The sequence below is a fragment of the Buceros rhinoceros genome, unplaced genomic scaffold (genome assembly GCF_000710305.1).
Source record: "Buceros rhinoceros silvestris isolate BGI_N320 unplaced genomic scaffold, ASM71030v1 scaffold4145, whole genome shotgun sequence".
Lineage (NCBI taxonomy): Eukaryota > Metazoa > Chordata > Aves > Bucerotiformes > Bucerotidae > Buceros > Buceros rhinoceros.
Window position 1 is genome coordinate 4,408 of NW_010411019.1, and position 15,997 is coordinate 20,404.

General features: G+C 37.0%; 1 protein-coding gene across 1 annotated transcript in view; it reads right to left on the minus strand.

Moving 5' to 3' along the window:
* Positions 1-1,479: 1,479 nt before the first annotated feature.
* Positions 1,480-15,997, minus strand: part of TTC7B (tetratricopeptide repeat domain 7B) — a gene marked incomplete at its 3' end in the record, with an annotated part of 52,582 nt that continues 38,064 nt past the window's right edge. The window contains exons 8-14 of the mRNA XM_010135833.1: positions 12,651-12,788; positions 10,105-10,188; positions 8,806-8,910; positions 7,361-7,478; positions 7,117-7,174; positions 2,916-2,988; positions 1,480-1,640 (exon numbers count right to left, since the gene is read on the minus strand). Coding sequence (XP_010134135.1) covers positions 1,480-1,640; positions 2,916-2,988; positions 7,117-7,174; positions 7,361-7,478; positions 8,806-8,910; positions 10,105-10,188; positions 12,651-12,788 — 737 coding nt within the window. The remainder of the gene's footprint in view (positions 1,641-2,915; positions 2,989-7,116; positions 7,175-7,360; positions 7,479-8,805; positions 8,911-10,104; positions 10,189-12,650; positions 12,789-15,997) is intronic.

The window sequence follows — 15,997 nt, forward strand, 5'->3', positions numbered from 1 at the left end:
TACAATAGGGAGAACTGCAGTTTCAAGAATACTTCTTCTAGACTATCATTATTCTGAGACATAGCAGCTTCTACTTCATCATTTACTTTGCCACTAAGTGGCAGAAGATGAAATGAGAACAGACAGAAGATGACAGATCATGGTGCTTTGAACATATTTGTTTTTAACGATAATAGGGTATAAAATCAGGTAGTTGACACTTCGATTGCCTCTCAAACCATGACTTGCTGACAGGTTCTTCAGACCTGAGGAAAGCACAGACACATTTGGGAGATGAACTGCTAGATACCTCTGAAATCATGAGCATGAGTAAAAGTCGCTAACAAAAACAGAGACAAGTTGTATGTGTGTGGATAAACTAGGAAGTGAGAAACAGCAAAAGGCCACAAAAGCAGTGGCACACGACTGGCTGCGAGCCACAGAAGTTCTGAGGAGACTTGATATCAACAGAGGTCCTGGTCAGATTTATAAGGAAAAAGGCGAAAGTACTTTATATAGACAGCCAAAAGGAGGCATGAAATGTCAAGGAACAGGAAGGAAAAATACTACGATCTCTATTTTCAAAGAAAAAATATTATTTCTTTAAGAATTATTACTAGTATGTTCATATAGTGACAATTTAGTCATTTAAAAGTTAAGATTAGTCATTTAAAAGTTAAGATTGAGATACTCCCAAAAAATTGTCTAAGTAAGCATTTAGGATATTTGTAATACCATGAATTACAACCTTAGTGACTGTTGGTAAAGCATGAGAATGGAGTTAATGGAAGCTGTCCCTGAGATACTGCCCTGTAAAGTGTTTCATTAGATTTTCATAAGAAAATCAATGTTAAAAAAAAAAACCTTACAAAAGTACAAAGTACAAATGTAATTTTTTATAAACTTCACAGGAAGAATAAACACAAAGACTTATTTCTTTCTTAAACAACAAGAGAACATCAACTGAACACGCTTCTTCCCTGTTCACCTGTTTAGTTATCCATCAGCCAACCTCAGATGACTGGTTATTATACAGGCAAAAGAGGAGATTCTCTGTTATGATGTATTTTACAGAACAGATTTCATACAATATGCGTAGAGTTATCTGTAGAACGGGATAAATTTGTCCTAGCTAATAGCAAAGTCTTGTTTATCCCTCTTAGAACACTGCACAAAAACAGAAGACAGAAAAACACTCTAAAGCATGCAACAGGGGAGAAATTATCTAAAAGAAGAGTCTGTAGAAAAAAAAAAACAAACAAAAAACAAAGCAAGATCAACTATCCAGCTCTAGTTTCCCTTCCAAAACCAAATCCTTAATCACTATTCAACAAGCCTTTAATAAAAAACAGACTTGCATTACATGGCCAGGGACTGTTGGAAAAAAAAAAAAACAAACAGACCCATCTTCAAGTCCAACCCCTCTTGGAATGAATGAGATGAGAATCTAAAAAAAATAAATATGAGAGAAAGCATAGAAAGAACATGACATTCACTCACATAAAATTTTCTGGATATTCACTCAAGGCCATATCAATGATATTCAAAGCATCATGATAGTGTTTCTGGGCTGATAGCAAGAGTGCAAGGAGATGAAGAGAGTTCGCATCATCTCCTTGTAGTTGCAGAGCCTGACGGACATAACTCAAAGCTTCTGGTATCTGATTTAAAAAAAAACAAGGCAGAAAAAGAAAGCACCACTATTAGAAGTATTGCCTATTACTTGATTGCACGTCCATAAAATTTTCAAAATATTCACCTGGATACCATGTAGAATTCTACAGCCTCTTGTAAGACACTACTCTGAAGTTTTAAGTGGACTGATGCTCCACAGTGAACAGTTAAGTAATATATTCATCATGGGAAATAAGATATGTGTTTAATAAACCAGTTCCCTCCAACACTTCAAAATATTAACTTACTATTCTTTTACAGGTATGCATTGCATTTCTGTATGATTTTAAAAATAATTTAGTTGTAATGCATTAACTAAAATGTACAGCTAGACTGCAATGTAACCTTTTCAGATGGAATTTCATCATCTCTCAGCTGCATATGCTTTTACTCAAAAATAAGTACGCGAAGTGTTAAAACCAGGAAATTTAATTAAGCAACATGGTAAGTTTGGAATTCAGAAGCACAGAGTCATAGCGTAATAGTGAAAAATGTATTCTGCTATTAAACTGACAATCCATTCCAGTCTAATGTGACATAGTCCAATGTCTCTGCTACTCATTAGCAATGAAAAGTAATCACCTAAAATACGTAAACTACTGTGTTCAAAACTACTTCCTATAAAATAAACATGACAAAGGAAAAAGGCTTACCATGACATATACAAAGCAGCTCCACATTATCCAAATTCATGTGATGTACGGTAGAATCCTAAAGCCCTTAAACGTAACAGCTGTGCAAGTTGGACTGCACTATGTTCTCTTTTATAGCTTTAGAATATATTCCATTTTTTTTAAACACATTTTTGCAATTTTGTTCACAATAACCAAACCTCCTACAACAAGTATTCAGAAAAGGCATGGATCTTAGCAGATACTCATGATTTATGCACTGTCAAGGTCATTAAAGACTACATTCAAGAGTCGCACTCTCCAGATAAGCAGTCTAAGCAGATTTACTTTACTTTAGTAAAGATTTGCTTTATTCTTCCTCTCCATCCAGCAACATAAATGCTGAAACAAATACATTCGATGACTTATTTTTGATACTAGAAATGGAAACATTGTGGCAGAACTCTGGAGAAGTGTATAAGACTGAAGGTATTCAGAGAGAATATTTCAGTGTTTTTTTTCCTTATATATGCATATATGCACAAGAAAAAACAGGTTTTCATCGAAGAAATCTTCATCTGTATCCATCAACAGATACAAATTCTAATCTTCATATGACAGTGTAGGCTGCACATTTAAAACACAACTAACCTGTCTGGATATGGCAAGCTGCAGTGCCAAGTAAAATGCTGCCAGGTGATCCGTTGGAGACAAACTGTGAGCCCTTAAAAACAAAGAAAACCCCTGTTAACAGAGGTTAAACATACACACAAACACAGATATTAATGTACCCATATTCAGATCTCTTCATTACATGAACGCGTATATCTTGATGTAAGTGGCGTCCATTCCAGTCACTTTTCTCGTACTTGTCAGTCAAGCACTTTGGGCCACTAAAGAGTCATTTTTAATAAAAATTAATTATGTAATTTCAGTATAAGTCTTAAAAATTGTCTTAGCAATACAAAATGATTCTTCAATTAAAATATACTCATAAACAAACACTAGAGGTAATTACCTAAGAACAGTTGTAATAAAAATCCCCTAAAACAACATGCCTTCAAAGAGAAGAATTATGTCACTTGCATGGGAAGTACCTAAGCAGTTGCACTGCCCCTGACCAGGATGGTTCTGAAGCACAAAACTTAAAGATGAAGAGTAGCAGCAAAGTAGATGTGAGTGTTTTTCATTCTTCATACTCCCAATGTTTAAGCACATACTAAGTCTCCTAGGAAGCCAGTTACTTCTCGGCTTTGAGTTGCTTTGAGTTTAAGTTAGCAGAGCACCTTGCTATGTAGCAATGTAAAAAAAATCTAGGCTAGAGACCTTCTTTATCATAGCATTATAGTAAAAGGCAGCATAAGCTCTGACTCATTATGAATCTATGCTTGAAATTCAGATGAAGAAGTTTATGCTGATGAACTTTTTTACGAGAAAAATTTTTGTCCACAAAAATGTTGATCTGCCCAATAGCAGGAGCGTTTTGTGATTATTCACTGTCAAAATACTTGTAACTACTGCTGCTCCAAGTAACCTCAATTACTAAAAGAAAGAAATAACTTTTTTGCACCTTTTGTTTACATTTTTTTGTTTGTTTTTAATGCCTTGGTGAAATGCATACACTGTCTTATTCACACCTATTGATACCATTTTAACACCTATATGCACCTTATTGACACCTATCCCACAAATGATGTTCTTGTAATACACTTAACTATTTTCCTCTATAATACAATCATGCTGCTGCAAGATAATTTGGGGGGGGGGACATACTTGAGCACAAACACAAAAAAAAATTTATGGGTGCACTCCAAAATGAATGTAGTAAATACTGGGCAGCAAGCTTGTAACTCACTTTTTTCATTTATATTTGTTGCATTTTTTTAATGGAGGCTCAGTTCGAAATAGGATATGTAATCATCAGCTTTGGAATATCTAATGAGTCATATTCAAGGGTGGGAGGAAAAAAAATTGGCCTTTAAGCCATTACCACCGCAAAGGGAACTTTGTTTCCACCTTGTGCATTTTTGTCTTCTCAAAGAGACAGCACCATTAGTTTAGCAAATGCACCCAACGTGCATCAAAATAGGCTAAGTTATTGGGGAACAGTTTCATATTTTGTTAACTCTACCTCTAAACCGGAGATTAGAGTCAAACATAAAGCCTAACAGGGGCCAGAACCAGCCATTTTTCAAATTTAAGTTCCCAAATTAAGCAAGACTAAGTGAGAACAAGAGAGTTTCACTTACAGAGTACTTCAGTCACCCAAGATTCAGCTAGTGACAGAATAAAACCGTTACTATCAATCAACCATTTGGTGAATTATGTGAAATTTCAATTCACAGCAATCACAGTAAAGGCACTGAAAGTCTTCCGAAAAAAAAACCCAAAAAACCAGTTTGAAACAAACAGGGTGAAACAAACAAACACTCCCTCAGCACTAGCACAAACTGATAGTCTTGGAATCTGGCATAGACAAGGGTCCAAAACATAACTATTTCTTCTGGACTTCTGTTTCTTCAGGAATTGGTCTTTTAGGTAGGTGATTAAAAAATGCACAAAAAACCCCCAAACTAAAAAAACTTGGCACATCATAATACTAACTCCAGTACAGCTGCTCACTTTATAAATTGTGTAAGAGATAGAGAATTTCAACTTCCACCTTCTGGTAAACATTTATTTTTAAGATGAGAAAGTGGGTCTGACTCTGGTACACTGAGCATAACATACTCTGCGGTAACAAATTTTTGGTAACATCCTACACCTATGTTATCAAAACAAGGAACCAGAAACATCATCAACCACATGAAGTGCATTTCCAGTACAGCTGTTCTATCAGGTGTGAGTCTCTCTCTATGAACACAAGTGGAGAAACAGGTTAATATGCAGAACAATCACCTTTCAGAACATAACTTTTTCCCTGCTCTTAGAGGGTAACTATGGGATTGTTGAGATGCAGAAACTCTGTTATTTTCACGAGCTAAATCATCCTATTCAACAGTCTGCGTGGAGTCCTAGCTACTCATATCAGCAGTACCACTAACAGCAATATTGGCAATTCACTAGTTTTCAAAACATACACCCTGCTCACTACTAAAACCTCTGACTGATACTTTAACTAAAAGCCTACATACAAGTTCTTTCTGAGAAAGGCCAGCAGAAAGGATGAGTATATAACTTAACATCAATAACCCTGGAACAGGTACTTAAAAATACAAACAGTGTTTCTAGGAAGTTGTATCAACTGGAAAAAAACCCAAAGAACAAAGAAAACCCCAAAGCATCAGAAAGATGCATAGAAAGCAGATACAGTTAATGCTCTTGTTCCTAAGGCTTTCTGTGTATAAAATTATATTCTGCTATTTAGCACAAGTATTTCAAAGCTCCATATCACTAAAAAACTTAAGTTGCACTCAACCTATATAGCTAAAGGATGCCTGTAATGGTTCAGTGAAGAGGTGCTAGATGTGTTTTCACATTTCAGCTGACACTATTCCCTGCTAGGAATTCTTCAAAAAGACTCAGAAAATGGAAATTTTCCAGCCAGATCGATAGCAGGGAATGAGTCTCAGAATTTTGGGAATTGCTATACTAAACTGAAGGGTAGAGTCATCAGGCACTGAACTGGGATGGATTAGCTTCAAGCTACGGTTCGTTTCATCCTCTGTTGTTTCAAAGAATCAGCAAAAGAAAGCAATTTACTATTAGAACCTGAAAGGTACTGAATGAGTAGAAATTGTGAGAAATTATTAGCACAGTATTTTTGAACTAGTGATGATTAAGGCAGTTCTATGAGGGATAAGTGAGGAACTGAGGTATAAACCAGGAGGTAGAAAATTCAGTTTCAACATAGAAAAAGAATGCTGAAGTGATAAAAAACTATTTAAACTATTAAGAAATAGGAAGAGCAAATATATGTTAAAACATACTTACATAAAGAGGAAAAGTTAAGAGAAGACAGAAAAAGGAAGGACCAGTACATAGCAGCCTCACTTTGAAAAACACTTTTTCAAGCCTATCCCCTCAGATAGAAAACTACCAACAAAAACCCAAGTCTTTGTATTCACAGTAAGGCACATATCAGTTTCCCTGACACATTTAGGCCTTTCTCACTGAATTAGAGTTTTCAAGGGTATATAAACATAAAAAGAGACATATTTAGATGCTGAAACATTTCTGCCAGCTTTGTCATTAAGATTTGTTTCTTCTATATTTAAGGTAAAGATGTCCTCATTCAGCCGTTTATTGGAATTTCATTTGCATAGTCAAACCCTTGAGAATGAACTACCATCATCTCCAACAGTGCTACTTCTGTGTAAGGCACTTGGAAGACAGAACACTTGCATTGTCATGGCCTCTGCTGTTAAATCTCCAGATAGAATTTTTTCTTTCACCCTAGCTTACCTGGATTTTGCCCCTCATCCACAGCAGCAGGGCCTCAATTATTGCTCTATCTCTACAGAGAGAGATAATTGCAAAAGTCTCATGTACAATCTGATTAGCTACCAGCTCTTCTAGAAATACTATCACACTGAACCATGACTTGAAACCTTGCATCATACAATTTTTCCTTCTAGATCAGAATAGAATACTCCTTTGAGCAAATATTTTATACCAGAGAGCAACAGAAATGTCTTTAAAATTAAATAAAAGGAAATCCTTAGAAATCAGTTTAGGTATTTCTAACAGAAAATGATGAATGCTAAAGAAATACTTTCTCTGCTCATGAAGGGAGACTCCCAAAGGTGAAATCCTCATTACACAATCTTTTACAAGTCCCTCTTTTTAACACATAATAAAAGCTTTTCACTACTTATAGCAGAATGAAATGAAAAGATTAACACCCACTCACCTCTGAAATGCAAGAAGAGCCTTTCTCTGCAAGACCTCCTGCATCCCTCGCAAAGATGCTGAAAAGGATGTATTTAATCAGATCAGCAAGATCAAGAGATTTCATTCCACATGTTCATTGAAGAAGTTTTAATACATTGACTTCAAAAACGGTTGCACACAGAAGCTTTAATTTTAAGCCTAGCATTCTGCTAGGTATCCTTTTTCAGGCAATTTCCAAATGGGAATGTTTCTTCTTGTCTTACCATCAGTAGCCTGCAGACTGTAAGTCAATCCCAGTGCTAAATAGCCTTTTGCTTTGAACTCTGATGTTTTGTCCCCCAGATCAACAACTGTTTTGGCAAATCTTTCAGCTTCTTCCAACTGAAAATATTACAAAACCATGTTAGCAATCTATGTAAGTCTCAAGCTATCTAATCTTACATTATAATGAGGAGAATGCACAGCATGTGTATTATGCATACCGAGTCTGTTGAAATCTCAGACAGGATTGCTTTTAAGAAGTATTTTGTTTTTCATTAGACTTAGTTTTCCTGCTAAATACTGAGTAAAGAACACAGATTTTAAGCTGAAGCACCCATTCCTATGGTTAAGAGAAACTCTGGCACATAACACACAGATGATTCTAAATTTACTACAGTTTTCCCTTTTCTCTTTTTTAATTTTTTTAAATAAAAAAGGCATTTCTGGTCCACATATGCCATCTTTTGCATTTCATAAATAGTATTCTTGCCACATGTACCTCTTCCTTAGGAAAATCAATTACAAGAACTATGGCCCCAACCCTGTGAAAAAAATATAGCCATGCAGAACTCTGCATCACATACAGCATTGCTGAATGTATGCCAATTCACAAATAGAGAAACATGTAAAAGATCAAGGTTTAACTGCACACCCATGCTAGCACGCTATTTAACAATCTAGGGGGAAAAAAACCACATTTGAATCCATTCTGGTAAATGTAACTGCTAAGTACAGTAAGCTACTCCATATGGAGTCAAGCCACAGGGAACAACTCACAGAACTAGAATCTACATTAATTACTAAGACTGTATTTTTGTCAGCCTCAACAAGTCATGTTTCTGCTACTGCACTATTTTCTCAATTTCTGATTGTGACCTTTCCATCCTCTTTTCCAACATTTTATATATACTCATTCTTCTAAAAATTACGTGTATATCTTGAAAGGCACACAATTATCTTCGATCACCTTAATGTTTTTTGTACAGATACACCAATTTCAAGGTTATCTAATATACAATTCAAGTAACACTTTTTAAAAAGACACTGCCCCTACTAGAAATTCATAAACCCCGTCTGCCTGCAAACATGGTATTATACCAGAAGAGTGTCTTGAATATAAGAGACTTGACTCATTATCTTCCAAAAAAAAGTTGTTTTCCTCTTGCACAGAGGAAACAGAAGTCTAAGTTGCATTTTTAATCTCCATATGCCAACGTTTCAATTTCTAATACATTCCTAGCTACATCTTAGACCAGTATCAAGGTATGCTACCTTGATAAATGTAACCATTGCTGTCAAATATTTTTAAACAGCCATGCAGAGATGTACATGTGCATATATATCTGTGCTTTGTTTTTAGAGATTATCAGAAGAGCAAAATATTTCCTACATCCCTGTGCACTTTAGCACAGCTCTTGCTGAAAAGACAAACAGTAGCAAAGCTTACCCAGTGGAGAGATCCCATACAGAGCTTTGCAGCAAGGAGTGGAATAGTTGCATCATCTGGTTTCAAACGTATACATTCCTTCAAAACTTTAACAGCTCGAGCAGACTGTTAAAAACATTTTCCATTGAATTTACTAAAAGCATAAGTAAGTTTCACAGATAGAAGATTACTATTTCCATCATTTATTTTTCCCATGTGAAGGAAACATCACTAAGTATTTTGTTTTACAATTTGTCACAACTCCTCATGCAACTGAAACACAGGACCTCAGGCATTGCTGTTGTTATTTAATCCCTACAAACTATCATTAAGTGTTCCCAGTGAAACATTTGCCCAGATGTAATTCCAGTGGTAGATGATTCAGAAAACAGTTTTGAGATGCATTTAAAACTTTGCTAGGCCTGTAAGGTCACAACATTTGAGCCAGGCAAATGAAAGAGCAGGAACAGGACAGACCTTTCAGAACAATCAGTATTTTAGCATTCTGTGGGAGTTACACCACCACTTAGGGATAGCTCTGATACACCACTGTATAACAGACTGGCACTGCTCCTCTTATTCTAATTCATTTGCCCCCATCCAACCACAGTTTAGAAGATAACTCAAAGTAAATAGAGAATGGAAAGAAGAATCAAGCCTCTTCAGAAACAACGTGCTTCTAAAAATATTTTCTAAAGAAAATACAAATCATTCCTATTTCCCATACTGAGGATAGGCAAATTACCCCCAGTGAGAATGATCTTTTAGAAAATCAGTATTATGTATATTAAATAATGAATGTGATTTACTTTCCGAAACATGCCAGGGGAAAGCAAAAGGAACTGAAAACAGAAGATTGCATTGGATAATTTTCTAGATTATATAATTTTTTTAAATAAATCCATCTCACTTTAATTGCACAAAATATGCAATCTCAAAGACAGTAGTATTAAACAAAGAAAAAAAGGGTAAAATACGTTCATCAAAACAACACTTAAACAAGTTGTTACTGGATAATATGATCTGGTATAATTCACTACTCACATTCAATTAACGTAACTTGAGCTTGTTGGCAATATAGTTCTTATTATCACCTTCCAGTCTTCCTAATTTTGAAACCACTGAAATAATAACATTCTTTGTACAGCACTAGGCATAAATTCAGAAGTGTACTTAGCAGTACTTACAGTGCACTTAGCTGAATTAAGGATTAGAATTATTATCAAAAACACTACAGACAAAAATTAGGGAAGTGCCAAATATTTTTATCAAAGTCATCAACAGAAGAATTATAGCAAAAAAAAAAAAAAAAAGACTTACTTTTCCTGCTGCCATCAAGGACAATGCAAACTGATACCAGAGATGGAACTCTTCAAATGCAAACTTCATGGCTCTTTCTAAACACTAATTTTAGGGGGAAAATTGTTATTTAATAATATTCTTCAATTATTAAGAAGCTATAGTAGTATAAAAACTTTCTTATCAACTCATAGCTAAAATACATGCAATTAAAAATTAAAATCATTCAAATCAGTTAAGTGAAAACAGCTGCCAGATTCTATATGATTTCCCATTTATCATGTTTGTTTAAATACTCCTGCTGGTACTGTCCTATTTAGTCTGAAAGAAGTAATGATAAATACTAGCTTACTTAAGGTATCAGCTGTGAAAGGCAAGAGATAAGTCTTCAGTGAAAAGGAAATTTGTACACACACTCTTCCTAAATTGTGAATACTTAACAAGCAATGGCTCCACAAGTACTTGTCAGCACCACTTAAAAGGGATGGGAGCAGGGGTGCGTTTCAAGGTTCACCTGACAGTACTATTTCTAAAAGGGTCACTCTGAAAGTAATGCCTCCCGTTCCGTGAGGTTGGGCCACAACGTCAGAGGCCGATGTTGGTGGTCTGGCAGTAGAGGTTGACCCTTCCAACCAGTACTCCATTCAGTTTTGTTGCTGTGTGACAGACGGCAGCAGAGGGGCAGTCTGACAACATGGGGTCTGACATGAGAGTGTGGATGAAGCAAAGGAGTGTAACTGAATTCCTCCATGTGGAAAACATTGCACCCACTGACAGTCATCGACACTGCTGAACAGTTACTGAGACCAAGCAGTGGGTGTCAGCACAGTGGGGCAGTGAGTGGTGCATTTCAGTAGTTGAAACAGTGGCGGTGGGTCACCTCCACCGGGACAGATTTTTATGGGAGCGGCGCACAAGCTCTTGTTCATCACTGATGAAAACGTACAGCCAGTGGGGAGGACTGTGTTGAAAAACAGTGTTTTGTAGCTGAGAATTTGCTCCATCAAATAGTGTTATTGTGCTCTTTGTACCTGTTGTAATTTCCACGGAAATAAATAAGAGGCATCACTTTTGGAGCAGCCTATGTATTTTTAAGATTTTTAACTCCACAGTCAATATTCTGCTGAGATTTACCACTTAACAACTAAATGACAAAAAGAAATTCATTATTACTATACTGAGATTAAATATATTAAATAAACATATTTCATATCTGCTGTTGTCCTTAAGAATTATTTCATTTTGCTATGCTCACTTTTACCCATCAGGCCAGCTCCAGAGAGTGGAAAGGTGCAATACTTTTCTGGATTAAACTGATTTAGCAATCAACTTTCTAGTCTGCAGAGTGCAATTACATGAAGCAACATACATGTTGACGACTATCCTTTAAAAAGTTCTAGACTGAAATATATGAAGAGTTCTCTGTTGCAGCTTTGGTGCAACCACCTAAAACTCCATGAAGGTGATAGTGTCTGTAGTGGCAAGTAAATTGAAATATTCCTGATTAGACTATGTTGTAGGATGACAGTCCTGTATGAGCTTTCATACTCCCAAGCTTTGTGAAAGGCTTTCTATTGTATGAATTAAAACTGACTTGCATGCAAAACTTGCAGCAATGAAGTATTTTCACAAAGAAGAATACCCAAATTCAGAGCTTATCATCACAGGAGATACAGATTAAAGGGTGCCTATCAACATATACCAGAGGACAACTGGTTTGTTTGGATTGGGAGTTTTTTTCCATTTTTATCTTAATATAAATTCTCTGCCACGGTAGAGAGAAAACATTTCTCAGCAAATCAATCCCTGGACAAATGCCAAAGTATTCCTTCTGGATACCAATAATTAATCATGGTCAGCAACAATATCCTGCTGCTGGGTGAGCACTGTTTGGAGCAGCAAAAAGATGTGTTCTGCTTGAAGAGCTGTAGCTGTTTCTCAGGTATAAAACTGTTAACAGTATTTGAAAATTTCCTGAAGAAGTAAGTCACCACAATCTAACAAAACACATGCAAACTGCATAACAAACACAAGACATTTGAGATAGAGAATGCACTTTCCTACAGACCTGGAAAAGTAATACATTTCTGTTTTATTAAATTCAAAGCCATTTTACAAACTACAAGAACTCTGGAGCACTCCAAATATTATGAGGTGTAAAAGAAAGTTTTCTTTGAAATAAAAAATCACAAATCTTTTTTCTAGGCATTTATATCTATCATTTATATCTACAATAGCTTTTATCTTCTGCCGCTCCTTCCTGCTGTCTCCATTTAATGTATAACCTTTCAGCAGATCCATGCCTCCCCACCTAAAAACCATGTGAAATTGTGTGTCATTAAACATTTACTGCACGTTTCACACAATCTCCACGCTTGATCACCTCAAGTTCCCTGTATACATTTAGACAGTAAAATTTTTGAGGCGGAAACTACCTACTGTATTTATAGAGTAGTCAGAATGACAGCGTTCTATATCTGTTTAGTCCTTAGGAACTACCACAATTACCATGATTAAGAGAAACAAGCAACGAAGACACAGTTGAACATTCACAGTTATTAACAAACCTCTGAGAGCATTTCATATTGGCCTCTTCTGCCCAAGGCTATAGTAAGTAAATCGTAGACTACAGATGCACTTTGCAAACTGATGATACGATCATTCTTGTGTTCTGGTATTCTGCTCAGTACAGCATCACGGTTAGCCTGAAACGGACCGTGAAAAAGGAAACAAAATCAGCCATTGTAACCCCACCTGTATTTTTGCTCACATAACTACCATTCTGTTCAGACTGACAGTTAGCAGTTGATACTGGCGATACAGAGAGATAGCATCTGCTACTAATTTATAAATAGTAAGAATCACCAATTTTATATATTAGCGGCAAGCTTTATGTTTCTATATGGATCTATTTTTAATTACTTGATTCTAATTACATAAACTAGGTAATATGTTTAACATTACTGCAGAGTTCTCAGAAACCAACTAAGGTTTTTTAATATAACGTATAATCATCTTTTAAAATTTAATTTTATTTTCTGTATGCTAGTAAAACATACCAGAAGGATCTTCAAATCCTCTATTCCAACTTTTGTAAATTAAGGCAATCAATTCCTTTTCTCTTCACAACGTTATGACACTATCCTCTCACTTGTAACTGGCAACCTGCCCAGGATAATCACACAATCACCTTCAGGAGTTACTAGTGAAAAGTGAAAACCGCCCCTGATTCTGAGCACAGGTTTGGAATCGGGCCATATCTGCAGTCAGGCTTTGTACTTTCAATCCAGTTTTGTGAAAGGCATGTTGCAAGCCTAATTCCTTAATTTTTCCTTTTGAGAAGGCAGAAAGCTAAGCTTGAACTGGATTAAATTACTTGACGATGTTCACTGAGAAATCTTGTTAAAGAGCAAAGGATAAAATTCAGGTCTCTCAGTAGCTGAGACTACCTATATTGAACTGCCCAGGAGTTCTCCCATTCTCCCATCCCCGTCAAGCCTCTGAAAATACCTTATCTATTTTTAGATTTCTTGATTTTTAATATTCCCATTGGTACGAATTCTCTACCTGGTAGTTTGAAATCAGAAATTAAAGATCGCTCTTTCTCCTCTCCCTCCCCCCCCCTCTTTTTTTTTTACTTAGACAGGGCCCCTTTAATACATTTACTTTAATACACTAAATTTTAATGGGCAGCCTATTTCTCTGCTTTTCAGGGGTGAGGGATAATAAACTGTTTCTCTGCTTTAACAGGATAACATTTAAGCTCTGAACACAGAAGATACATGTTTAAAATCAGAATAATTAAATACTAAAAGAGATATGGAGATGTACACGGAGAGTAAAACGCACAGACATTTCAAGAATTGCCAACTGAATAATCTGCAGCTTGGTTTGAAAACACACACCCTCACACATACCCCCCAAAACAGCCATCTTGCTTTCTTTCAATCAAGAAGTCTTTGGTTTTTCCTTTCTACAATGCATAAATATCTAGTCAGCACCAAGAACTTCTTCATTTTGCCTCCATATTTAATCATTATTTGACTCAATTCCTTGAAAATATAGAACAAGTTATGAACTAGCACTTCTTGTGAAAAACGGGCTGACTATGCCAAAGCGGTATTATAAGAGAGAATGCCTTTTAAGTATTGAGGGTGTCTTCTATATTAGAACAATCATTTTCTGCATAATTATAAAACAGAATGTACATACAAACTCAAGTGCTCAGTGTTTCAGAACTACCATGGTCTCAGACAAAATAAAGTGACAGTCAAGCTGCAGTGTGTCAGCTGGCCACACTTACCCTAAACACACTTTAAGCCTTAGGCAAATGCAAGCAGTACAACTTAGTTCTCCCATGGTGGAAGAAAGGATAGACTCAGCCATTTTACCGTCAGCTAAGAATAACACATAAGACTGAGCCCAAGAGGTGGTGATCAGTGAAATGAAGTAGTCCCCATCCCTGGAAACAGTCACGGTCAGGTTGGACAGGACTCTGATCTAGTTGAAGATGTCCCTGCTCGCTGCAGGGGAGCTGAACTAAATGATCATCAGTGGTTCTTTCCAACCCAAACTATTCTATGATTCCATGAAGTCTAGTTGAAGGTGGTGTAAGTTAGAGACTGCTAACTAGGCCTGAGCCTGTTCAACATCTTTATTAATGATCTGGATGATGGGGCAGAGTGTACCCTCAGCAAGCTTGCTCATGATACAGAACTGGGAGGAGGAACTGAAGTCCCAAAGGGCTGTGCTGCCATGCAAAGGGACCTCAACAGGCTGGAGGAATGAGCTGACAGGAACCTCATCAAAGCCTTCAGTGAAGACTTGGAAGTGCAAATCCTGCACCAGGGGAGGAACAAACCCAGGCACCAGTACATGCTAGGAGTCATCCTGCTGGAAAGCAGCTTGACAGACACCAAGTTGAACAGGACGCAGGAATGTGCCCTTGCTGGACAGAAGTCCAGTGCTTTCAGGCTGCATGAGCAAGGAGGTTTGCTAGCAGGTGAAGGGAGGCAATCCTTCCCCGCTAAACAGCGCTGGTGAGGTCACACCTGCAGTACTGGGTCAATTCTGGACTCCCCAGTACAAGAGAGATACGGAGGTACTGGAGATGGTCCAACAAAATGACCACCAGGATGAATAAGAGACTGGAGTGTCTCTTTTAAGAGGAAAGGCTGAGAGAGCTGGCACTCTTCAGCCTGGAGAAGTGAATGCTTACGGGGGGAACCTTATCACTGAGGACAAAGAAGATGGAGCCAGGCTCTTTTCAGTGGTGCCCAGTGGCAAGGGGCACCAACTGAAACACAGGAGGTTCCCTCTGAACATCAGGAAGCACTTTTTTTTTTACCATGAGGGTGGCCGAGCACTGGCATGGGTTGCCCAGAGATTATGGAGTCTCCGTCCTTGGAGGTAGTCAAAAGTTGCCTGGACACAGACACAGCCTGCTCCGAGGAGCCCTGCTTAAGCAGGAGGGTTGGACAAAATGACCTCCAGAAGTCCCTTTCAACCTCAGTCATTCCATGGTTCTGTTACTACAGCTCAGCTGACATGCAGCAACACGTACATGTAACATGACAATGTCAGTCCTTCAGATCCCACCTTTCCACCTCATTTCTCCTATATAAGGAAAAGCTGATCTATACTTCACAAGTGTAACAACTTGAATACAAGGATGTTTTACAGTAAGAATGATTGCAGAGTTGCAGCTGACTTTCATTAGGCATGACAACACACTGTAGCAACAGTCATGTTGCTAAAAGAAACGTATTGTATACTGAAAGGTACCTGTAAGAGAATTAGAACACTTGAAAAGCACAGAACTATCTTTCCCAGATAATTTCTTTCATAAATATTACAATTTAAATCTTACTCAAAGCATCCTTTCTGAATTCAAAAATTAAGGGAACTCAAGGTG